The sequence below is a fragment of the Lethenteron reissneri genome, unplaced genomic scaffold (genome assembly GCF_015708825.2).
Source record: "Lethenteron reissneri isolate LAM-NWPU_2019-01 unplaced genomic scaffold, ASM1570882v1 scaffold_1348, whole genome shotgun sequence".
In the NCBI taxonomy this organism is placed as follows: domain Eukaryota; kingdom Metazoa; phylum Chordata; class Hyperoartia; order Petromyzontiformes; family Petromyzontidae; genus Lethenteron; species Lethenteron reissneri.
Genome location: NW_026891056.1, coordinates 77,048 through 103,772, shown reverse-complemented (window position 1 = coordinate 103,772; position 26,725 = coordinate 77,048). Strand labels below are relative to the sequence as shown.

Sequence of the window (26,725 nt, the reverse complement as noted above, 5' to 3'; positions counted from 1 at the left end):
CATTCAACCATTATGCACCAGATGTACACAAAAAAACTGCGTTTAAACGATCTCCCTTGTACAAAAAAAACATACGCCCGCAACATCCCATTACCACACGTCAATGCACATGCAGTGGGTTCTCATCAGCCGCACACCAAGACTGGGAGGCAGCAAGTTTTAATCTCTCACACAGCCAACACTATTCAACGTTCCCAGGTGAACCAAGTACATTGCGAGCGACTGCGCTCATCGCGGGCTAACCACGTAAGGTGGTGGCCACCGTCCCTAACCACCTCGCCGCTTGAGCGGAACCCCTTCGCTACGGTTGGACGGGAACAGGCGACGCGTACGGAGGCTGAAAAGCGAAGATGGAAGTGGACGACTTCTTTCCCGCGGTTGAAGAACCACGGGGGGACTCCGCACCCCCCCCCCCTCCCCCCCGTCAGTCACACTCTGGGTCCACATCACGTGGCCATCCCCTTCTGGGCCACGTGCTCCGTCACATCTGGAATGTGCCCTCTAGTGAGCCCTTGTGTATAGTACACCCACTGTCGCCATAGAACAGCCCATTTATACTACAGGTGCAGTGCCATGAGAGGCGCTACTGTGCCAGCCCAAGAGGGGAGGGGCTGCTGGGGGCTCAGGGACCCTAGGCAGAGAAGCCCCTTGGTGCCAGGCGCTAGGATCCCAGGCACCCCAGACGCTTAAGCCCCTTGGTGCCACCAACGGGGGGGCTGTGTGCTCTGTGGGATACCTGGGGGCGCACACAACCCCACCCCTCGTTGGGCACGAGGCATAAAAGGGCAGCTCCCTGGCCGATCAGGGCCAGTCGCAGGTCAAGACCCGCCAGCCAGCCAGCTTAGGACCCTGGACCCCCTTGTCCCGCTTGTCCTTGTAAGGGCGAGTTCCGAGGAAGCCAGAGTCCAGACCCGCACCTTGGCTGGGTCGGGTCAATTAGCCTCCCCTAGGGTAATTGTTCCCATAGCCACCGGTCGAACGACATCAACATCTTTAACAACAAAATCAACATCCTCAACATCATCAAAATCAATAACAACATCATAAACATCAACGACAATATCAACAACAGCACCATCGACATCTTCATCAACATCAACAAGCGAAGTTAAGAAGAGCATATTCTTTGGGGTCTGTCGGTAACATCACGTGTGTAGGTTCAAAGCAAATAACAAAAACACGCGACGTTTCCATCGCAACACTGATGACGACCGCTTGTGTTGCCATCGAAACGTCGTAGTTTTTTGTTATTTTCTTGAACCTACCCACGCCACCTGACCGACAGACCCATAAATCCCTGCAAGGCACGAAAGCTTCAAGTCAAGATTCAAGAGGAGAACGCCAGCGTCCGCCGAGCGGACTGCTACTACCGCCACTACCCCTACTACTACTACTGCTTCTGCTACTGCTGCTTCTGCTACTACAGCTGCGACTGGCGCCACTGCTGCCACAGCTGCCACTGCTGGCACAGCTGCCACTGGTGCCACAGCGAGTGCACGTGCTGCTGCTGCTGCCGGCGCCGCTGCTGCTGCTCGTGGCATCTCGGTGACAAGAAGTGCTCCTTGTCCCAGCCGCCACACTTCTTGTAGCTGGCGCGGAGGTCGTGGTGAGCCCAGAGAACGGTGAGCAAAGCCCTCGCTGCAAAGAGGTCCTGGCTGCACGCCGTCCTGACACAGCACCAACACACGCACAAAGACAAAGATCCCCCGTGTAGCCTGTAACAGACTTTAGGGGCGAGTGCTGTTAGCGAGCACCTGTGAAGGCCGGAACGGCACACGAGGGGGTGGGAGGCTGAGTCGACCTAGACACACACAGATACACACAGACACAAAGACAAAGATCTTTGTGTGCGTGGTGAGTGTGCGTGGTGAGTGTGGGTGGTGAGAGTGGCGAGCGTGGTGAGTGTGGGTGGTGAGTGTGCCTGGTGAGTGGTGGTGAGTGTGTGTGGTGAGTGTGGATAGTGAGGGTGGGTGGTGAGTGTGGATAGTGAGGGTGGGTGGTGAGGGTTGGTGGTGAGTGTGGGTGGTGAGCGTGAGTGGTGAGCTTGGAGTGTGTGGATAGTGAGGGTGGGTGGTGAGCGTGGTGAGTGTGCGTGGTGAGTGTGGCTGGTGAGTGTGGCTGGTGAGCGTGGGTGGTGAGTGTGCGTGGTTGAGCGTGGATCGTTCCCCCACCCCCGCCCCGCTCACCGGCTGGTGCGGATGGCCACGATGCGCCTGATGCCACCGCCGCGATGCAGCCGCTGAGCGTTGGCGACGCTGCCAGAGACCAGCGCCGTCAGCGCCCAGAGCACTGCCGACAGCCCCTCCTCGCCCAGCCACGAGGCCTCGCCACCATCGCCACCATCGCCACCGCCGCCACCGCCGCCTGCCTCGGCAGCGTCAGGCAGCATCGCGGTGAGGATCCTCACGCCATTGTGCAGCCCTGGGGAGCGCGCAGAGACGGTGGTGAGCGGACTCCATCGCCACTCCCATCGCCACCTCCATCGCCACCTCCATCGCCACTCCATCGCCACCTTCATCGCCACTTCATCGCCACTTCATCGCCACCTCCATCGCCACCTCCATCGCCACTTCATCGCCACTTCATCGCCACCTCCATCGCCACCTCCATCGCCACCTCCATCGCCACCTCCATCACCACTTCATCGCCACCTCCATCGCCACCTCCATCGCCACTTCATCGCCACTTCATCGCCACCTCCATCGCCACCTCCATCGCCACTTCATCGCCACCTCCATCGCCACCTCCATCGCCACCTCCATCGCCACTTCATCGCCACCTCCATCGCCACCTGCATCGCCACCTCCATCGCCACCTCCATCGCCACCTCCATCGCCACTTCATCGCCACCTCCATCGCCACCTGCATCGCCACCTCCATCGCCACCTGCATCGCCACCTCCATCGCCACTTCATCGCCACCTCCATCGCCACCTCCATCGCCACTTCATCGCCACCTCCATCGCCACCTCCATCGCCACTTCATCGCCACTTCATCGCCACCTCCATCGCCACCTCCATCGCCACCTCCATCGCCACCTCCATCGCCACTTCATCGCCACCCTCCATCGCCACCTCCATCGCCACCTCCATCGCCACCTCCATCGCCACTTCATCGCCACCTCCATCGCCACTTCATCGCCACCTCCATCGCCACCTCCATCGCCACTTCATCGCCACCTCCATCGCCACCTCCATCGCCACCTCCATCGCCACTATCATCGCCACTCATCGCCACCTCCATCGCCCATCCATCGCCACCTCCATCGCCACTTCATCGCCACCTTCCATCGCCCTTCACGCCACCTCCATCGCCACTTCATCGCCACCTCCATAGCCACCTCCATCGCCACTTCATCGCCACTTCATCGCCACCGTCCATCGCCACTTCATCGCCACTTCATCGCCACCTCCATCGCCACCTCCATCGCCACTTCATCGCCACCTCCATCGCCCACCTGCATCGCCACCTCCATCGCCACTTCATCGCCACCTCCATCGCCACCTCCATCGCCACTTCATCGCCACCTCCATCGCCACCTCCATCGCCACTTCATCGCCACTTCATCGCCACCTCCATCGCCACCTCCATCGCCACCTCCATCGCCACCTCCATCGCCACTTCATCGCCACTCCATCGCCACCTCCATCGCCACCTCCATCGCCACCTCCATCGCCACTTCATCGCCACCTCCATCGCCACTTCATCGCCACCTCCATCGCCACCTCCATCGCCACTTCATCGCCACCTCCATCGCCACCTCCATCGCCACCTCCATCGCCACTTCATCGCCACCTCCATCGCCACCTCCATCGCCACCATCCATCGCCACCTCCATCGCCACTTATAGCCACCTCCATCGCCACTCATCCAGCGCCACTTCATCGCCACCTCCATCGCCACTTCATCGCCACCTCCATAGCCACCTCCATCGCCACTTCATCGCCACTTCATCGCCACCTCCATCGCCACTTCATCGCCACTTCATCGCCACCTCCATCGCCACCTCCATCGCCACTTCATCGCCACCTCATTGCCACCTCCATCGCCACCTCCATCGCCACTTCATCGCCACCTCCATCGCCACCTCCATCGCCACCTCCATCGCCACCTCCATCGCCACTTCATCGCCACCTCCATCGCCACCTCCATCGCCACCTCCATCGCCACCTCCATCGCCACTTCATCGCCACCTCCATCGCCACCTCATCGCCACCTCCATCGCCACCTCCATCGCCACCTCCATCGCCACTTCATCGCCACCTCCATCGCCACCTCCATCGCCACCTCCATCGCCACTTCATCGCCACCTCCATCGCCACTTCATCGCCACTTCATCGCCACCTCCATCGCCACCTCCATCGCCACTTCATCGCCACCTCCATCGCCACCTCCATCGCCACCTCCATCGCCACTTCATCGCCACCTCCATCGCCACCTCCATCGCCACCTCAATCGCCACTTCATCGCCACCTCCATCGCCACCTCCATCGCCACTTCATCGCCACTTCATCGCCACCTCCATCGCCACCTCCATCGCCACTTCATCGCCACCTCCATCGCCACCTCCATCGCCACTTCATCGCCACCTCCATCGCCACTTCATCGCTACCTCCATCGCCACTTCATCGCCACTTCATCGCCACCTCCATCGCCACCTCCATCGCCACCTCCATCACCACTTCATCGCCACCTCCATCGCCACCTCCATCGCCACCTCCATCACCACTTCATCGCCACCTCCATCGCCACCTCCATCGCCACCTCCATCTCCCCTCGCCACCTTCATCGCCACCTCCATCGCCACCTCCATCGCCCTCCATCGCCACCTCCATCGCCACCTCCATCGCCACCTTCATCGCCACCTCCATCGCCACTTCATCGCCACCTCCATCGCCACCTCCATCACCACCTCCATCGCCACTTCATCGCCACCTCCATCGCCACTTCATCGCCACCTCCATCACCACCTCCATCGCCACTTCATCGCCACCTCCATCGCCACTTCATCGCCACCTCCATCGCCACCTCAATCGCCACCTCCATCGCCACTTCATCGCCACTTCATCGCCACCTCCATCGCCACCTCCATCGCCACTCATCGCCACTCATCGCCACTTCATCGCCACCTCCATCGCCACTTCATCGCCACCTCCATCGCCACCTCCATCGCCACTTCATCGCCACCTCCATCGCCACTTCATCGCCACCTCCATCGCCACTTCATCGCCACCTCAATCGCCACTTCATCGCCACTTCATCGCCACCTCCATCGCCACCTCCATCGCCACTTCATCGCCACTTCATCGCCACTTCATCGCCACCTCCATCGCCACTTCATCGCCACCTCCATCGCCACTTCATCGCCACTTCATCGCCACCTCCATCGCCACCTCCATCGCCACTTCATCGCCACCTCCATCGCCACTTCATCGCCACTTCATCGCCACTTCAATCGCCACCTCCACGCCACCTCCATCGCCACTTCATCGCCACCTCCTCGCCACCTCCATCGCCACTTCATCGCCACTTCATCGCCACCTCCATCGCCACCTCCATCGCCACTTCATCGCCACCTCCATCGCCACCTCCATCGCCACCTCCATCGCCACTTCATCGCCACCTCCATCGCCACCTCCATCGCCACTTCATCGCCACCTCCATCGCCACCTCCATCGCCACTTCATCGCCACTTCATCGCCACTTCATCGCCACACTCCATCGCCACCTCCCATCGCCACTCCATCGCCACCTCAGCCATCATCCACTTCATCGCCACTTCATCGCCACTTCATCGCCACCTCCATCGCCACCTCCATCGCCACTTCATCGCCACTTCATCGCCACCTCCATCGCCACCTCCATCGCCACCTCCATCGCCACTTCATCGCCACCTCCATCGCCACTTCCATCGCCACCTCCATCGCCACTTCATCGCCACCTCCATCGCCACCTCCATCGCCACCTCCATCGCCACCTCCATCGCCACTTCATCGCCACCTCCATCGCCACTTCATCGCCACTTCATCACCACCTCCATCGCCACTTCATCGCCACCTCCATCGCCACCTCCATCGCCACCTCCATCGCCACCTCCATCGCCACTTCATCGCCACCTCCATCGCCACCTCCATCGCCACCTCCATCGCCACCTCCATCGCCACTTCATCGCCACCTCCATCGCCACCTCCATCGCCACCTCCATCGCCACCTCCATCGCCACCTCCATCGCCACTTCATCGCCACCTCCATCGCCACTTCATCGCCACCTCCATCGCCACCTCCATCACCACTTCATCGCCACCTCCATCGCCACTTCATCGCGACTTCATCGCCACCTCCATCGCCACCTCCATCGCCACCTCCATCGCCACTTCATCGCGACTTCATCGCCACCTCCATCGCCACTTCATCGCCACCTCCATCGCCACCTCCATCGCCACCTCCATCGCCACCTCCATCGCCACCTCCATCGCCACCTCCATCGCCACTTCATCGCCACCTCCATCGCCACTTCATCGCCACCTCCATCGCCACCTCCATCGCCACCTCCATCGCCACTTCATCGCCACCTCCATCGCCACTTCATCGCCACTTCATCGCCACTTCATCGCCACCTCCATCGCCACCTCCATCGCCACCTTCATCGCCACTTCATCGCCACTTCATCGCCACTTCATCGCCACCTCCATCGCCACTTCATCGCCACCTCCATCGCCACCTCCATCACGACTTCATCGCCACCTCCATCGCCACTTCATTGCCACTTCATCGCCACCTCCATCACCACCTCCATCGCCACTCCATCACCACTTCATCGCCACTTCATCGCCACCTCCATCGCCACCTCCATCGCCACCTCCATCACGACTTCATCGCCACCTCCATCGCCACTTCATCGCCACCTCCATCGCCACCTCCATCGCCACCTCCATCGCCACTCCATCGCCACTTCATCGCCACTTCATCGCCACCTCCATCGCCACTTCATCGCCACTTCATCGCCACTTCATCGCCACCTCCATCGCCACCTCTATCGCCACTTCATCGCCACCTCCATCGCCACCTCCATCGCCACTTCATCGCCACTTCATCGCCACCTCCATCGCCACCTCCATCGCCACCTCCATCGCCACTTCATCGCCACCTCCATCGCCACCTCCATCGCCACCTCCATCGCCACTTCATCGCCACCTCCATCGCCACCTCCATCGCCACTTCATCGCCACCTCCATCGCCACCTCCATCGCCACCTCCATCGCCACTTCATCGCCACTTCATCGCCACTTCATCGCCACCTCCATCGCCACCTCCATCGCCACTCCATCGCCACCTCCATCGCCACTTCATCGCCACTTCATCGCCACTTCATCGCCACCTCCATCGCCACCTCCATCGCCACTTCATCGCCACTTCATCGCCACCTCCATCGCCACCTCCATCGCCACCTCCATCGCCACTTCATCGCCACCTCCATCGCCACTTCCATCGCCACCTCCATCGCCACTTCATCGCCACCTCCATCGCCACCTCCATCGCCACCTCCATCGCCACCTCCATCGCCACTTCATCGCCACCTCCATCGCCACTTCATCGCCACTTCATCACCACCTCCATCGCCACTTCATCGCCACCTCCATCGCCACCTCCATCGCCACCTCCATCGCCACCTCCATCGCCACTTCATCGCCACCTCCATCGCCACCTCTATCGCCACCTCCATCGCCACCTCCATCGCCACTTCATCGCCACCTCCATCGCCACCTTCATCGCCACCTCCATCGCCACCTCCATCGCCACCTCCATCGCCACCTCCATCGCCACTTCATCGCCACCTCCATCGCCACTTCATCGCCACCTCCATCGCCACCTCCATCACCACTTCATCGCCACCTCCATCGCCACTTCATCGCCACCTCCATCGCCACCTCCATCGCCACCTCCATCGCCACTTCATCGCGACTTCATCGCCACCTCCATCGCCACTTCATCGCCACCTCCATCGCCACCTCCATCGCCACCTCCATCGCCACCTCCATCGCCACCTCCATCGCCACCTCCATCGCCACTTCATCGCCACCTCCATCGCCACTTCATCGCCACCTCCATCGCCACCTCCATCGCCACCTCCATCGCCACTTCATCGCCACCTCCATCGCCACTTCATCGCCACTTCATCGCCACCTCCATCGCCACCTCCATCGCCACCTTCATCGCCACTTCATCGCCACTTCATCGCCACTTCATCGCCACCTCCATCGCCACTTCATCGCCACCTCCATCGCCACCTCCATCACGACTTCATCGCCACCTCCATCGCCACTTCATTGCCACTTCATCGCCACCTCCATCACCACCTCCATCGCCACTCCATCACCACTTCATCGCCACTTCATCGCCACCTCCATCGCCACCTCCATCGCCACCTCCATCACGACTTCATCGCCACCTCCATCGCCACTTCATCGCCACCTCCATCGCCACCTCCATCGCCACCTCCATCGCCACTCCATCGCCACTTCATCGCCACTTCATCGCCACCTCCATCGCCACCTCCATCGCCACCTCCATCACGACTTCATCGCCACCTCCATCGCCACTCCATCGCCACCTCCATCGCCACCTCCATCGCCACCTCCATCGCCACTCCATCGCCACTTCATCGCCACTTCATCGCCACCTCCATCGCCACCTCCATCGCCACCTTCATCACTTTATCACCACTATCACCACTATCACCACTATCACCACTATCACCACCACCATCACCACTATCACCACCACCATCACCACTATCACCATCACCACCATCACCACCATTACCACCACCACCATCACCACCACCATCACCACCACCACCATCACCACCATCACCACCATCACCACCACCACTATCACCACCACCACCATCACCACCACTATCACCACCACCATCACCACCACCATCACCACCTCCCTCCCTCCCACCCCCCCGCATCTCACCGATGAGGCGCTGGTTGTTGGGGTCATTGCGAGCGAGGACCCGCAGCGCGTGCACCGAGGTGTACGCCAGCAGACGGCGCTCGTCGTCGCCGCTCCTCCTGCTCCTCCCGCTCCGCAGCTGCTCCAGGAGGCAGGGCAGCCCCCCGTTGTGAGCCACGGCCGTGCGGGACAACGCCGACCACTGCTCACGACGGCGCACGGCAACGCAACACCATCACCACGCAGACAGTCAAACAGTGGGCGTTGCTAGGGAGCGTTGCTAGGGAGCGTTGCTAGGAAGCGTTGCTATAGAGCGTTGCTAGGGAGCGTTGCTAGCGAGCGTTGCTAGGGAGCGTTGCTAGGGAGCGGTGCTGGGGAGCGTTGCTAGGGAGCGTTGCTAGGGAGCGTCACCTGGGTGTCTCCGCTGGCCAGCGTGTAGATGGAGCGTGTTGCTGCTTGCAGCACGAGCACGTTGTGCGACTGCTGCAGCAGCGACACGTAGCAGCTGACTGTGTCGGCCTGGTACAGCAGCTCCCAGCCTGCAGGCGTAGGCCTCGTTACGGCGCGGAGCAAGGCGGACAGGAACACGGTGTGTCTACACACACACACACACGGTGTGTCTACACACACACGGTGTGTCTACACACACACACGGTGTCTACACACACACACACGGGTGTCTACACACACACACACGGTGTGTCTACACACACACACGGTGTGTCTACACACACACACGGGTGTCTACACACACACACACGGTGTGTCTACACACACACACGGTGTGTCTACACACACACACGGGTGTCTACACACACACACGGGTGTCTACACACACACACGGTGTGTCTACACACACACACACGGTGTGTCTACACACACACACACGGTGTGTCTACACACACACACACACACGGTGTGTCTACACACACACGGTGTCTACACACACACACACGGGTGTCTACACACACACACACGGTGTGTCTACACACACACACGGTGTGTCTACACACACACACGGGTGTCTACACACACACGGGTGTCTACACACACACACGGTGCGTCTACACACACACACGGTGCGTCTACACACACACACGGTGCGTCTACACACACACACGGTGTGCCTACACACACACACGGTGTGTCTACACACACACACGGTGTGTCTACACACACACGGTGTGTCTACACACACACACGGTGCGTCTACACACACACACGGTGTGCCTACACACACACACGGTGTGTCTACACGCACACACGGGTGTCTACACGCACACACGGTGTGTCTACACGCACACACGGTGTGTCTACACGCACACACGGTGTGTCTACACGCACACACGGTGTGTCTACACGCACACACGGTGTGTCTACACGCACACACGGTGTGTCTACACACACGGTGTGTCTACACACACACGGTGTGTCTACACACACACACGGTGTGTCTACACACACACGGTGTGTCTACACACACGTGTCTACACACACACACGGTGTGTCTACACACACACACGGGTGTCTACACACACACACGGTGTGTCTACACACACACACGGGTGTCTACACACACACACGGGTGTCTACACGCACACACGGGTGTCTACACGCACACACACGGTGTGTCTACACACACACACGGTGTGTCTACACACACACACGGGTGTCTACACGCACACACGGGTGTCTACACGCACACACGGGTGTCTACACGCACACACACGGTGTGTCTACACACACACACGGTGTGTCTACACACACACACGGGTGTCTACACACACACACGGGTGTCTACACACACACACGGGTATCTACACGCACACACACGGTGTGTCTACACACACACACGGTGTGTCTACACACACACACGGCGTGTCTACACACACACACGGCGTGTCTACACACACACACGGTGTGTCTACACACACACACGGGTGTCTACACGCACACACGGTGTCTACACATACACACGCACATCGTACACTACACTATCACACACTGCACTATAACGCACTACACTATCACACACTACACTATATACTACATTATACACTACACTATCACACACTACACTACACTATACACTACACTATCACACACTACACTAGACACTACACCATACACTACACTATACACTACACTATACACACAGGGAAGGGGGGGAGGGAGGGGTAGTGAGGGGGGGAGGGAGTGAGGGGGAGGGAGTGAGGGGGAGGGGGGGGGAGTGAGGGAGGAGGGGGGGAGTGGGGGAGTGAGAGGGAGCGGGTGAGGGGGGAGTGAGGGGGGAGGGGGGGGAATGAGGGGGGGAGTGAGGGGGTCACAGTGTCCACCTGTCTTCAGGGTGGAGCTGTGGCTGGCAGCTCCCCCCCAGCTGCCCCCCCCCAGCCTTGAGTCTCCGCAGTGCGGCACGTGGTGCAGCATGTGGACGCTCAGCTGCTGCAGGACACAGACGGCATCCTCCACCGCCTGCGGACACGGGGGCAGACGCAGACAAAGCTCCCCCGCGTAGCCGTGACGGGTCGTAGGGGCGAGTGTTGTTAGTTGCGCAAGAGGGGGTGGCACCACGCCCGACCGCCTTTGTCTCCCCAGTGGTGATGTTTACACACCGCACCAGGTACTCATTTGAGGCTGAGTCGACCTAGGGGAGGCCCGGGACCGGTTCAGATAATCGTCACTGGTGTTGGCCGTGAGCAGGAATCGAACCCGGGTCGCCGGATTCATAGCGCAGCGTAGCGCTAACCGCTACACCGCCGCTCTCCAGGCAGACACACACACGCACATACATATGTAATAACAGCCATAGAGGGTTCACGTGAGGATTGGCTTGCCGGTCCTGCTTTGTAGCCAATAAGGGATGAGCCAGGGAGCATGGCCTCGGCGTGATCGCGGCACGTCAGCAGGGGTGATTGGCCTGGCCAATCGGGGCCTCAGCTAATGGGGAGCCGGATCAGAGGCGTGCTCCCGGGATTGACGGGGAACCATCGGGAGCGGTCAACACTGTCTATGGAGGATTGGCTGGGGGGTACCACGTGACGAAGGGATTAAGAGAGAGAGGACAGTCGTGAGCAGACTTGGGGACGACAAGAGCAAGAGTCACGCGCGTACGGGGCTCTGGGTGCCACGTGCGCGGTGGGGACTTGGCAAGAAGTCTGCCCTCTCTCCGTTGTCTGCCAGCAACGGGGAGTGTGTGTGTGAAGTGTAACTGTGGAAGTTGAAAATAAAAAGGACTGATTCCGGAAGCCGTCTCAAGGAGGTTTATTACATTGGTGTCAGAAGTCCTTCTGCGACCGTTGGGACGATCGTCAAGATGTCCAAACACCTCAGAAAAAAGAACCTGCCCGTGCCTCCATCGGAGGAAGAGGTCGAGACGGATGAAGATGAGCTGTTGGGGGCTACAGCCCCTATGCCGCCTGCTGATACTTCTCTCCTCGACGCCTCTCCGCGTCGACTGGGAGAAGATGCGACCACCGCAGGAACAAAAGACGGATGGCGGCTGATGGCGGAGCAGATCGAATCGTTACACGCTATTCTGCTGAGTCTGGTGACCGCTGTAGCGTCCTCTCCAGCCGCGGGTCGCCAGATTGCGGATCAGCTGGACGCCGCGGGAAGGGGTCCTGAAAAAGAAACTGGGTCCGCCATTGCTCCTGCCACGCGGGAAGAAGCCGTCGTTGTGGGCGGGCCGGCTGCGCGGGAGCCGTCGGCCGCCATTTTGCCTGCAACGGGTGGGACGCGGGAACAGCAGTCGGAGACGCCCGCGGCGCACGCTTGCCACCGCGGACATCGCCTTCCACAGATCAAAGAATTTCTCGCCGGGGGCGATTGGAGTGCTTTTACGTGGCGCTTCGAGTCGGCTTTTAGATCCGTCAACTGGACGGAGGATGAGGCGCTGGGAGCGCTACCTACACTGCTTGATGACGTTTCTCTGGGGGTCTTCCGCTCCATCCCAGCGTCCAAGAAGAAGACACTGCGAGATGCGTTCGCAGACATGGCGGAATTTTACGACCCACCGACGTCAGCCACCAGAAAATTTATGTCGCGTCGCCGAGGATCGGAGGAGTCACCTTTGGCTTATCGGGGGGCGTTGATGGCGCTGGCCATGGCTGCCTACCCCGACGCGACGGCCGATCATTTGGATCCTCTCATCCTTTCCCGTATGCTGGAGTTGTCTCAGGAGCTCAACATTTCTCTACCAGTCTGTGGCCACGAACCGCTCACATCGCGATGGGTGGCGCGCTGCCTGGACGCTAAGTTTAATATCAAGTGTTGGGACCAGATGGCGGCGTGGACAGAGAAACCTGAAATCGACGGGCCGCCCTTGGGGTGGTCTCCACGACTGGTTGTCCACTGCTCCGCATAGGGTTCCGGGACGGCGGCTGCGCGACCAGCGAGGCGACTACGCAGGCCGTCCACGTGCGGGGGCCGGGTCTTCCGACCGCCGGCCGACGACGGCCGCGTGTTTCAAGTGTGGCAGACGAGGCCATTTCGCCCGTGACTGCCGCTGCCAACCTCTGCTGTCGCCTCTTCCGCCAAGGGGACCTCCATCTCCTCCACCTGCTGCGGAACTGCAACAACCTCGGGCGAGTCGGCACAAATCGGACACCCGGCAGGTCGTGTCACATCACTCATCCACTCACACTCATTCTTACACTCCTAAGGATAATTTCACTTCTCCTGCACCACTTACACGCTCTGCTACACAGTGGAAGAAATTGGCTCGCAGGGTTGTGGCTGCGGCGTCGGGCTCAGTCGACGGTACGGGGTACCATCGACGGCGTTGACATCCGTATCTTGGTGGACACTGGCGCATCTGCTACCATCATTTCAGATGTTATTTTTCATTTGTTGTCCATTCCTGCGTCGCGGATATGCAAGGTTAATGATGCGTGTGTTGCCGCGAATGAGGGAAGCATGGGTATCTGTGGTCAGGTAGATGTGAGCATCGCTATCGGAAATATTACCGCTGCAGGACCTGTGTTGATCTCTCGCTCGCTGGCTGTCCCATGCTTGCTTGGTACTGATTTCCTGCTGCCGCTGAATATACGGGTCGACCAGGATTGTTTGGAAATGCCGGGGGGTCGTAGGATGGCGTTCCTGCCTTCCCTGCTGGCCAGTGCGCCTACAGGTAACGCAGTTACGGCCGTAGTCGCTGCTATGGTGGAGGTTCCGTCGGGAGCTCAAATGCTCATTCCGCTGTGTTACAGAAAACCCCTTCAGATTGGAAGGGATGCGAAGGGTGTGCTATTATCCCCATCGAATTCGGTATCTAAATCCTTTTCTTTGGCGGCGGCACAAATGATCGTGCGACCAGGTCAGGCACCTTTCATACAGGTGTTGAATGGGGGACCTGACCGCATTGTTGTTCCGGAGGGATCGGTGCTGGCTCACGCCACTACTGATTTCGCCTCTTGTAACGAAACGCCGCACGCCCGGATGCCCGCTGGTGGGCCCCCACACGATCGTTCGCAAGAACGCTGGATCGCAGATTTATGCGGGGAAAATTCTTCCTTGTCGAATGAACAAAGGAACGCTCTGCGTTCACTATTACTACGGCACGCTGATGTTTTCAGCAAAAATGATTTGGACCTCGGCCGCACATCGCTTTTGTCGCACCATATTGACACCGGTGCGGCACCGCCCATCTGTATGCACCCTCATCGCATGAGCCCAGCAGAAAGGGAGCACGTGCGCAGGGCAGTAGATTAATTGCTGGCGGCGGAGATTATTTCGCCGTCCAACAGCCCTTGGGGCGCGCCCGTTGTTCTGGTTAAGAAAAAAGATGGTGGTACAAGATTTTGCGTTGATTTCCGCCGGTTGAACAAGATTTCGGTGGCGGACGCGTACCCCTTACTGAGGATGGATGACTGATTGGATGCTTTATCGGGTGCTAAATTCTTTTCCACCCTCGACCTGTCCTCGGGCTTTTGGCAGCTTCCCCTCGATGACGAGTCAAAAGCCAAAACGGCATTCCGCACGCCGCAAGGTCTCTTTGAATTTAATCGGTTGCCTATGGGCTTGAATGCGGCTCCGGCGACGTTTCAACGGCTCATGGAATTGGTGTTGGCCGGACTACAATGGGAAACGTGCCTCATATATCTAGACGATTATTGTTTTCAGCCGCACGTTCGAGGAACACCTCCAACGCCTAGAGACGGTTTTTCAAAGAATGCGGGCGGCTGACCTCAAATTTAAACCTAGGAAATGTCACCTTTTGCAACACTCTGTCCGTTACTTGGGTCATATTGTCAGCTCGGACGGCGTGTCAACTGACCCTCTGAAATAAAATGTATTCGAGAGTGACCCACACCCACTTCCGTGGGTGATGTTCGGCGGTTTATAGGATTCGCTTCCTATTATCGCCGCTTCGTTAAGAACTTTGCGACGTTGGCGAAACCATTACACGTTGTAACGGGCAAAAATCAAAGGTTTAAATGGGGAGTTGAGGAAGAAAATTATTTTAGAGTGCTTCGGGACCACCTCGCCACGGCGCCTACGCTAGATTACCCAGACTTCTTGCAGCCGTTCATCCTTGATACGGATGCTAGTGACATCGGCATTGGGGCCGTTTTGTCGCAACGTAAGGACGGTGTTGAGCGAGTGGTGGCGTATGGCAGCAGGGTTCTGTCCCCTGCGGAAACACGCTATTGCGTGACGAGGCGGGAACTTTTGGCAATTGTGCATTTTGTTCGATTGTACCAGCCGTACCTGTAAGGAAATTCCTTGTTCGCACTGATCATGCGGCTTTGCAATACTCCTTGAAATTGGACCAGCCGTCAGGCCAATTGGCTCGGTGGTTGGAATCGTTACAGGAATTTTCCTTCCATATTACATATCGAAAGGGGGCCCGTCACGCGAACGCTGACGCGCTCTCGAGGCTGCCACCCGTTCCTCCGTGCACTTGCCTGACGGGCACGCACCGCTGCACGGCACCGCCCACCTCGCCCTGCCCGGTTATGGGGGCGATAGCTAATGAGGACGATACAGGGGCGAAAGCGAATGAGGACGACCAGAAGGTGTCGGTGGACACCGATGATACCTTACGGCTGCCGCATGCGGTCTGGTTACGTGAGCAGGAGGCTGATGCCTCGCTGTCTCTGCTACGGAAATTGGTAGGGAAACAAAAATCTCAATTGGCGAGATGGAAGTGGCAGATGTTCCGAGGCAAGTTGGGATTGTTAATGTGCACCGACGGGTTGTCTGACCAACCACGCTTGGTCGTGCCTGCTTCACTTCGCTACGACCTGCTTCACGCTCTGCACGCTGATAGGTTGATGCACCTCGGCGTCCAAAAGACTTTGGCCGCGATGCAAAAGGATTTTTTTTGGGCCGGTATGACGGCAGACGTCAATGACTTTGTCCGCTCATGCCATGATTGTGCGAAGAGGAAACTGCCTCGGAACCCCTATGTACCGCCGTTACGTTCCATTGAGGTGTCCCGCATCAACGAATTGGTTGCTCTGGACATTCTGGGCCCGTTTCCCCCTTCGGCTAGAGGCAATAAATACCTTCTCGTCGGGGTGGAATATTTTTCTCAATGGCCGATGGCCTGGCCTCTGCCCGACCAAACGGCTGCGTCCATCACCGACGCTTTCTTGAACGGGTATGTCATGGACAAGGGGGCACCTGAGAGGCTGCTCACAGATCAAGGGCGGAACTTCTCCTCTAAATTGCTTAAGGAGGTTTGCGACGCGCTGGGTACAAAGAAAATTCGCACTTCCCCATACCATCCGCAAACAGATGGTATGGTGGAACGATTCAACCGTACCCTCTCGGCTATGCTTTGTCACACGGTCAGTGAAAAGCAAACCGATTGGGACTTGCACATACCAGGCATCTTAGCGGCATACCACATGGTTCCACACACGTCCACGGGATACTCACCATTTTTTTTTATGTATGGCCGTGAGAATGTTCCACCCATCGATGTGTAACTGGGTAAGCCGAGTAAACAACCGTCTCGCTCCTTGCCTGATCACGTGCGGGACTCGCTTGAACGAGTTACGGAGGCGCGAGAGGCTGCCAGGTGTGCGACGGCCCGTGCCCAGGTAAGGAATGAACGGTATGCGCGTCGATCGCATTCTCGCATGCCTTGGTCAGTGGGAGACCTGGCGTGGCTCCACTGCCCCCAGGTACCGGTGAGCACATCCCCTAAACTGCACAGGCCATGGTGGGGGCCCGGGACACTGATAGATGTTCGGAACGCACAGAGTATCCGCGTTCAATACGGAAACCGTCGGTGGTATGTTCATTCCTCGCGACTTAAACCCTATGTTGATGCGCGTGTCGGTCCTTCATCCCCACTAGCTGACCTGCCGGGGTCTGCCGGGCCGATTACGCCGATTGCCACACCCGTTGATCCCAAGGGGGACTGTGTTGTGCCTCCTACAGATGAACAGGTTCTGAGGGCTGAGGAAGCCCCCGCTGCCCCCCCTCCAACGGGGCTTGCCCTGGACATGACCGAAAACCAACAACCTTCTTCTTCAAGTCTACCACCACCTGTCGATCTGAAAGCGAAGCGACCATGCGCCGGAAGCAGAGAGGGTCCCGCGTCGCGTACGCGATTGAAATCTCTCCCGTTTCGTTAACGTTTGATCGTCTAGCTGTTCTCCCTGTTGTTACCGCGCTGCAGGGGCGCCCTAATGTATGTCGGGTTTTACATGGGTGACTGTTTTTAAGTGTTGTTCGGCGCGGGGACGCCGTCACCCTTTATTGTTAAACGCACCTTGGTGCCCTAATAAGATGTTTTACGGAATTGGTTGATCACCCTTTTCCCAGCCGAGATGGCTGATTTTTTTCACCGGGGGGGGGGGGGGGGATGATGTAATAACAGCCATAGAGGGTTCACGTGGGGATTGGCTTGCCGGTCCTGCTTTGTAGCCAATAAGGGATGAGCCAGGGAGCATGGCCTCGGCGTGATCGCGGCACGTCAGCAGGGGTGATTGGCCTGGCCAATCGGGGCCTCAGCTAATGGGGAGCCGGATCAGAGGCGTGGTCCCGGGATTGACAGGGAACCATCGGGAGCGGTCAACACTGTCTATGGAGGATTGGCTGGGGGGTACCACGTGACGAAGGGATTAAGAGAGAGAGGACAGTCGTGAGCAGACTTGGGGACGACAAGAGCAAGAGTCACGCGCGTACGGGGGCTCTGGGTGCCACGTGCGCGGTGGGGACTTGGCGAGAAGTCTGCCCTCTCTCCGTTGTCTGCCAGCAACGGGGAGTGTGTGTAAAGTGTAACTGTGGAAGTTGAAAATAAAAAGGACTGATTCCGGAAGCCGTCTCAAGGAGGTTTATTACACATACACACACATGCACATACACACACGCACACACATGCACATACACACACGCACATACATACACACACATGCACATACACACACACACGCACATACATACACACACGCACATACACACACATGCACATACACACACATACACACACACATACATACACTACACGCACATACATACACACATACATACACACACGCACACATACATACACACACATGCATACATACACGCACGCACATACACGCACGCACATACACGCACATACACACACATATATACATACATACACACATACACACACACACCCACATACCCACACATGCACATACATACACACACACATACACACACACACACGCAGATACATACACACGCACGCATACATATACGCACACACACACAGGTATACACACACACGCAGATACACACACACACATATCACCATCATCATCACCATCATTACCATCATCACCATCATCATCACCAGTACAGCTATTGAAGGCTTCACAAACTACACGGCCGAAATAGATGTTAAATAATGCGGGAGCCAGAGGACATCCCTGTCCACACCCCGGCCATGTAGTTTTACCCGGGCCCGCTCACCATCATGAAGGTCCTTAATGATCGTGAGCAGAGGGTCAGGGACTCCGAAAGCACGAAGAACAACCCAGAGCCCAGGCCTACTGATGGTATCATAGGCCTTGACCAGGTCAATAAAGCAGAGATGTAGGTCTTGTTGGAATTTCCAACACCTCTGCTGTAGCAGACGGACAGAAAATATGGCATCTGTGCAGGACCGCCCTTTCCTGAAACCACATTGGGGCTCCGCAAGCCTCTCCTCAGCATGCCTAGCAAGGCGATGTTGAATAATCCTTGCCAGGACCTTTCCCGGCACACTGAGGAGTGAGATGCCCCTGTAGTTGTTAGTCTGTGCAGGGTCGCCCTTCTTCAAGAGGGGGACCACCAGGGCATCCTTCCAATCCTGCGGAACCGTCCAGTAGTCCAGACTCTTGTTATTATGTCATGTAGGGCAGTCTGTGCACAAACGCCACCCTCCCTCAGCATTTCTCTTGAGAGATCATTTCTGCCCGGTGCCTTTCCTGGTCTCAGGCTCTGGATCGCTTTCAGTACTTCCTTAGATGGCAGCTCAGCCAGCCACTCACAGGGGGTGACTTCCTCTTCAAATAATGAGGCACCGCAGCCTCAGCAGGGTTATCCTCTCTTTGTCCCACAATGTTTTGCAGGCTGGGGGAGTTCCCCTCTCCCGGGACCTCACAGAATTGCTCAGCAAATCTGCAAACCTGTTCCTATGGGTCGGAGATTGGATCACCGTTCTTTCCCTTAATGATGGTAATAGGTGTGGTGCTGCAGGTCACTTTTTTGATGGAATTAAACAGTGATTTGTGATCGCGGGCCATTGAGGCAGACTCCATCTCTTCAGGAACCTGCAACCACCAACCATCCTCGCAGCGCCTCACGGCTCTCCGAACCTCTGAGCGAAGGCTGCGGTAAGCCGCCTCATTCTCTGACATGGGATGCTGTAGACGATGAGAGTGGGCCTGTTGCTTTTTCTCAGCCAGCCTGAACACCTCCTCTGTCAGCCAGGGTCTCTGAGGAGGTCTGGACCGTGTACCCAAAGCAGCCATTGCAGCTGCATGAGCCACAGTCCTAAACCTCGCCCATTTACCCTCGACATGAGGAGTGGGGGACGATGCCAACCCCAGCCGCAAGCGATGATGAAATTCTCGCTTGCAACTTTCATCAGCTGAGACCAGGCCACCTTAGGTTGGAATGGGGTCCTGGGTGTACACCCACCACCGGAGTGGAAGAATGGCAGGCGCATCTTACTGATGACTAGTCGATGGTCAGAGGGCAGATCAGCTCCACGGTAGGTCCTGGTGTCAAGGACATGGGCCCGCATCCGCTGGTCCGTCACTATGTAGTCCAGCAGATGTTCTTGCTTGTGTAGTGACTGTGATTGTCACTGTGTGGTGCCGGGCTTACGAAGCCACGGCGTATAATGTGTTGGCATTACGTGCAGCCCGCTCACTGGGCGTAGTACCACCAGCCCTCGCGGGGCTGGGTGAGCGCTGGTCAGCGCGGAGACACCACGTACGGCGTGCGGTGCGGGCTCCCGGCGAGGGAGCGAGAGGGAGCGTCAGCCAGCCAGGGTTACGTTGGGGCACGATACGCCGGTTGACCTGCCGACACGTGACCGGATGATATTGGAGGGGGCCACCGGTGGACGGGGGGCCGCTGGGCGGTCACGTGGTCTACAAGAGCCTTCGGGGAGCCTTCGGGAAAGAGCCGGAAAGATCTAGAAGGTGGGCGGGGCGAGGGGTTGTAGATCTGAAGTTTTCGCGACTGCGATGATTCATACTCTTTGGTGTTTTCGGTAAAGTCACGTAGGTGAAAATAAAATAAAATTAAAACTAAATTAAATCACGACGTTTCGGACGCCACGCAAGTGTCTGTCAACGGGCGGGAAAGCGTGGCCTGCTGCTGATGCAGACCAAAGAGTGAAAGGCTCGGGGTTCTTCGTGTTGCTGGCGATGAAGATCCGCATCGGGTTGAAGAAGCCTCTAGTCACGCGGTCAACACCCAAGTGTAGCTTGTGTTGTGTCGCTGAAGAGTGTTGCTCCCAAGACAACGTCTGCGACCGAGTTGGACTCGACACACTTGGACCCGCCGCCGGGTTCATAGAGCAGCGTAGCGCTAACCGCTACACCACCGCTACCCATCGCGCTGTGGGGGTCACCTTGGTCTCGATGTTGCGTCCTCTCAGTGCCGAGCGGACGAAGCGCAGCACGCAGTCCACCAGCCCCTCGCCCTTCCACGTGCTCAGCCGTCCGTCCGGATCTGCCGAGCTCAACTCCCTGCAATGTCACCGCCGTGACGTGAACCCCCGACGTTCCCTGTCGCGTCCACCGCGTGACGTCGCGTCAACCGCGGCGTTCCCCGTCACGTCCACCACGAAATCACCGCCCCTTACCGTAGGCACGTCAAGGCGTTGCAGAATGCCGCGGAAGGCGAGGCGGACGAGCCGGGTGGGGAGGTTGAGGCGGGCAAGTCTCCAAAGTTGCTCCTCCAGCCGCTCTCTGGCACCAGCACGTGCTCCACCAGCGCCGGGAGGCAAAGCTCCACCAGCGCAGCCCTCAGAAACTCATGGCGCGACAGGTTCCACAGCGTGCCTGGGGTAGGGGTGGCGAGGGTGGGTGGTGAGCGTGGGTGGTGAGCGTGGGTGGTGAGTGTGGGTGGCGAGGGTGGGTGGCGAGTGTGGGTGGTGAGTGTGGGTGGTGAGTGTGGATGGTGAGCGTGGGTGGTGAGCGTGGGTGGCGAGCGTGGGTGGCGAGCGTGGGTGGCGAGTGTGGGTGGCGAGGGTGGGTGGCGAGTGTGGGTGGCGAGGGTGGATGGTGAGCGTGGGTGGTGAGCGTGGGTGGCGAGCGTGGGTGGCGAGCGTGGGTGGCGAGGGTGGGTGGCGAGCGTGGGTGGCGAGCGTGGGTGGCGAGCGTGGGTGGCGAGCGTGGGTGGCGAGCGTGGGTGGCGAGCGTGGGTGGCGAGCGTGGGTGGCGAGCGTGGGTGGCGAGCGTGGGTGGCGAGCGTGGGTGGTGAGCGTGGGTGGTGAGCGTGGGTGGTGAGCGTGGGTGGTGAGCGTGGGTGGTGAGCGTGGGTGGTGAGCGTGGGTGGTGAGCGTGGGTGGTGAGCGTGGGTGGTGAGCGTGGGTGGTGAGTGTGGGTGGTGAGTGTGGGTGGTGAGTGTGGGTGGTGAGGGTGGGTGGTGGTGAGTGTGGGTGGTGTGGGTGGTGAGTGTGGGTGGTGGTGAGTGTGGGTGGTGAGTGTGGGTGGTGAGTGTGGGTGGGTTGCTACCGGTGATCTTCTCCAGGGTGTGAGGGTTGTGAGTGCGTCCCAGCAGGCTGGCTAAGGCCGCGAGGCTTCCATTGTTGCTAAATGCCAATGCGCCAGCATGGCTGGAGCTGAGGACTTGCAACATCTCGCATGCAGACGCAAGCACCTGTAGGGGCACGGGGAGGTGAGGAGATGCACAAACAACCGCCATTCGCCAGACCATGTGCACCTTGAGGCCACGTGAAGTGTCAAACGCCCACTGGCAGGAGGTCAAGGGGCAAACCCAGGTGCCACGGGTCAACTGAGATGACCGAGATGACTGGGTAATGCACCACCTGTGCCCCCTACTGTGCCAACTTGCCGTGCTTTAGCCACCCGGCGCTCCGCTCGTTGTTGTGAGCGTCGCTCCTCCGTCCTCCGTTGTTGTTGGAGGGCGACTGCCTCACAGACAAAAATCCCCCGTGTAGCCTTAACAGACTGTAGGAGCAAGTGCTGTGAGCGAGTAGCACCTGTAAAGGCCGGCACGGCACACGAGGGGGTCGGTGGCCAACACCATGCCCTTTGTCGCCCTAGCAGCGATGTTTACACATTTGAGGCTGAGTCGACCTACACACACACACAGACACATATCCTTGTCCCCCCGTGCGCCCCACCCGTGGTCTCACATGGTCGTCCTCCTCACACTCAACGAGCAGCGTGAATATTGAGCGCAGCTTCCCAGCCGCCCACACCACCGCCACCGCCAAACTTGTCAGGTTTCTGGCATCACCGCCACCACAGTCAACAACACAACCCCACCCGCCAACACACCACCAACCGCCAACACCACCGCCACACCAGCATGCCACCACCGCCACCACCGCCAACAACACACCACCGCCACAACACACCACCACCACGCCACCACCGCCAACACCACAACCACCACCGCCCCACCACCACCAGCCAAACACCGCCACCGCCAACACCCGGGCCACCTCCGCCACCACCACCACCAACTCGCCACCACCAACGCCAATCCACCACCACCGACAACACCAACCGCCCACACCACCAACGCCCACCACCAACACCAGCCACCTCCCCCACCCTCCCCCACCGAGAAGCCTCCTCTCTCTCGCTGCCGCCCCCCTCCGGCGGTGTTGGCAGTGGCGGCGGTGGCGGTGCTGGTAAAGAAGCAGCCTCTGAGAGCGCCAATGAAGCCGGACCACCAGCGGCGCGGCAGGGAGCCAAGCGGTGGTGCGGCGGCAGCAGGGGCAGCAGGGGCAGCAGAGACAGCAGCAGGGGCAGCAGGGGCAGCAGCAGGGGCAGCAGCAGCAGGGACAGCAGCAGGGGCAGCAGCAGGGGCAGCAGCAGGGACAGCAGCAGCAGGGACAGCAGCAGGGGCAGCAGCAGGGGCAGCAGCAGGGGCAGCAGCAGCAGGGACAGCAGCAGGGGCAGCAGCAGGGGCAGCAGCAGGGACAGCAGCAGCAGGGACAGCAGCAGCAGGGACAGCAGCAGGGACAGCAGCAGGGGCAGCAGAAGGGGCAGCAGCAGGGACAGCAGCAGCAGGGACAGCAGCAGGGGCAGCAGCAGAGACAGCAGCAGGGGCAGCAGCAGGGACAGCAGCAGCAGGGGCAGCAGCAGGGACAGCAGCAGGGGCAGCAGCAGCAGGGGCAGCAGCAGCAGGAGCAGGGGCAGGGCGTGGAGCGTCAGACAGGAGCGCCGCGGTGGCCATGGTGGTGACAAAGTCCTTCGGCCTGGGAGGGGGGGAGTGGGGGAGAGGTGAGCGTGTGTGTGTGTAGACATTACACACAGACACACACACATTACCACAACAGCAACCGCCATTCGCCACTAAGTGGCGGTGATGTCACCACGACGCTTGTGCCAGGCCACGTGCACCTTGAGGCTGCCACGTGAAGTGTCGAACGCCCGCTGGCAGGAGGTCACGGGGCAGACCCAGCAGGTGCCACGGGTCGACTGACTGAGATGACCGAGATGACTGGCTGATGCACCATCTGTGCCCCCTACTGTACCAACTTGCTGTGCTTTAGCCACCCGGCGCTCCGCTCGTTGTTGTGAGCGTCGCTCCTCCGCCCTCCGTTGTTGTTGGAGGGCGACTGCCTCCAACTGCCCAGTAGCGTCCTTCACGAGCCTCCATCCACTGAGGCCGATCTTGACACCGCTGGTACCAGTCATCGGCAAGTCCACTCAGCTCCACGTCCTCCTGTACCACATCACTCCATCTCTTCTCTAGCCCGTGCCACGCCCGTTTAGCCCCCTCGATCCGGCCGAACAAAAGCTGTTTAGGCATGCGGTGGCTGGGCATGCGGGCTACATGACCCAGCCAACGCAGCCTTGCCTGCCGGAGGAGCTCACTGATGGGACTTTGCCCAGATCTTTCAAGGATTTGTGAGCTCCTCACACAATGCAGCCTCGTTAAACCCAACAACCACCACAACAACCACCACACAAACAACAACCACCACCACACAAACAACAACAACCATCACCACAACAACCACCACAACCACCACCACACAAACAACAACCACAACAACAACCACCACCACACAAACAACAACCACCACAACAACCACCACCACACAAACAACAACCACCACAACAACAACAACCACCACCACACAAACAACCATCACCACAACAACAACCACCACACAAACAACAACAACCACCACCACACAAACAACAACCACCACCACACAAACAACAACCACCACAACCACCACCACACAAACAACAACCACCACAACAACCACCACAACAACCACCACAACAACAACCACCACCACAACCATCGCCACAACAACCACCACTACAAGCACCACCGCCACAACAACCACCGCAACAACAACCACCGCCACAACAACCACCGCCACAACAACCACCGCCACAACCACCACCACAACAGCCACCACCACCACCACAACAACAACCACAACCACCACTACAACCACCGCCACAACAACCACCACCACTACAACCACCACCACAACAACCACCACAACAACCACCACAACAACAACCACCACCACAACCATCGCCACAACAACCACCACTACAAGCACCACCGCCACAACAACCACCGCAACAACAACCACCGCCACAACAACCACCGCCACAACAACCACCGCCACAACCACCACCACAACAGCCACCACCACCACCACAACAACAACCACAACCACCACTACAACCACCGCCACAACAACCACCACCACTACAACCACCACAACAACAACCACCACCACAACCATCGCCACAACAACCACCACTACAAGCACCACCGCCACAACAACCACCGCAACAACAACCACCGCCACAACAACCACCGCCACAACAACCACCGCCACAACAACCACCGCCACAACCACCACCACAACAGCCACCACCACCACCACAACAACAACCACAACCACCACTACAACCACCGCCACAACAACCACCACCACTACAACCACCACCACAACAACCACCACAACAACCACCACAACAACGACCACCACCACAACCATCGCCACAACAACCACCACTACAAGCACCACCGCCACAACAACCACCGCAACAACAACCACCGCCACAACAACCACCGCCACAACCACCACCACAACAGCCACCACCACCACCACAACAACAACCACAACCACCACTACAACCACCGCCACAACAACCACCACCACTACAACCACCACCACAACAACCACCACAACAACCACCACAACAACAACCACCACCACAACCATCGCCACAACAACCACCACTACAAGCACCACCGCCACAACAACCACCGCAACAACAACCACCGCCACAACAACCACCGCCACAACCACCACCACAACAGCCACCACCACCACCACAACAACAACCACAACCACCACTACAACCACCACTACCACAACCTCCAACCTGGGTGCCGCCATCTTGAACTTGGCGATGGTCTCCGGGTTATGACGTCACCGGGAATCGTTTGTTCGATTCTCATCGATTCTAATCGTTGGTTTGCGCGTCTCTCTCTGCTAATCGATTCCCATCGATTATAATCATCGTTTTGCGTGTCTCCCTCTCTCTGATGATCGATTATCATCGATTACATTATCCGTTCCGCTGGCTCCGTGTGGCTATGAGACGTTGACCACCTCGCCTGGTCTACAGGAGGTCGTGGGTTCGATCCCGACCCTGACCACAACAACCACCACACCACCACAACCACCACAACAACCACCACCATAACCACCACAACAACAACCACAACAACCCCCACTACCACCACTACAACTACCACCACAACAACTACCACAACCACCACCACAACAACAACCACCACAACTACCACCACCACTACAACCACCACCACAACCACCACCACAAAAACCACCACAACCACCACCAGAACCACAACCACCACAACAACCACCACAACAACCCCCTACTCACAGCACTTGCCCCTACAGCCTGCTAGAGGCTACACGGGGGATCTTTGTCTCTGTGTGTTCATAGCTGCTGCTGCTCACAGCACTTGCCCCTACAGCCTGCTACTACAGGCTACACGGGGCATCTTTGTCTTTGCCTTCATAGCTGCTGCTGCTACTACAGCCTGCGCGAGGAGCTGCGTGGTCCGT

The 26,725-nt window shown here is 58.6% G+C and overlaps 1 protein-coding gene across 1 annotated transcript; it reads right to left on the bottom strand.

Moving 5' to 3' along the window:
- Positions 1-163: 163 nt before the first annotated feature.
- LOC133362044 (catenin delta-2-like) lies at positions 164-22,815 on the bottom strand. Its single transcript, XM_061581015.1, has 9 exons — positions 22,769-22,815; positions 22,125-22,269; positions 21,251-21,449; positions 21,017-21,134; positions 11,298-11,433; positions 9,373-9,500; positions 8,983-9,163; positions 2,187-2,421; positions 164-1,667 (listed from the first exon to the last, which is right to left on the bottom strand). Exons 2-9 carry the CDS (start codon positions 22,246-22,248, stop codon positions 1,421-1,423), a joined length of 1,368 nt encoding a protein of 455 aa, XP_061436999.1. The 5' UTR covers positions 22,249-22,269; positions 22,769-22,815; the 3' UTR covers positions 164-1,420.
- Between the last annotated feature and the right edge of the window lie 3,910 nt (positions 22,816-26,725).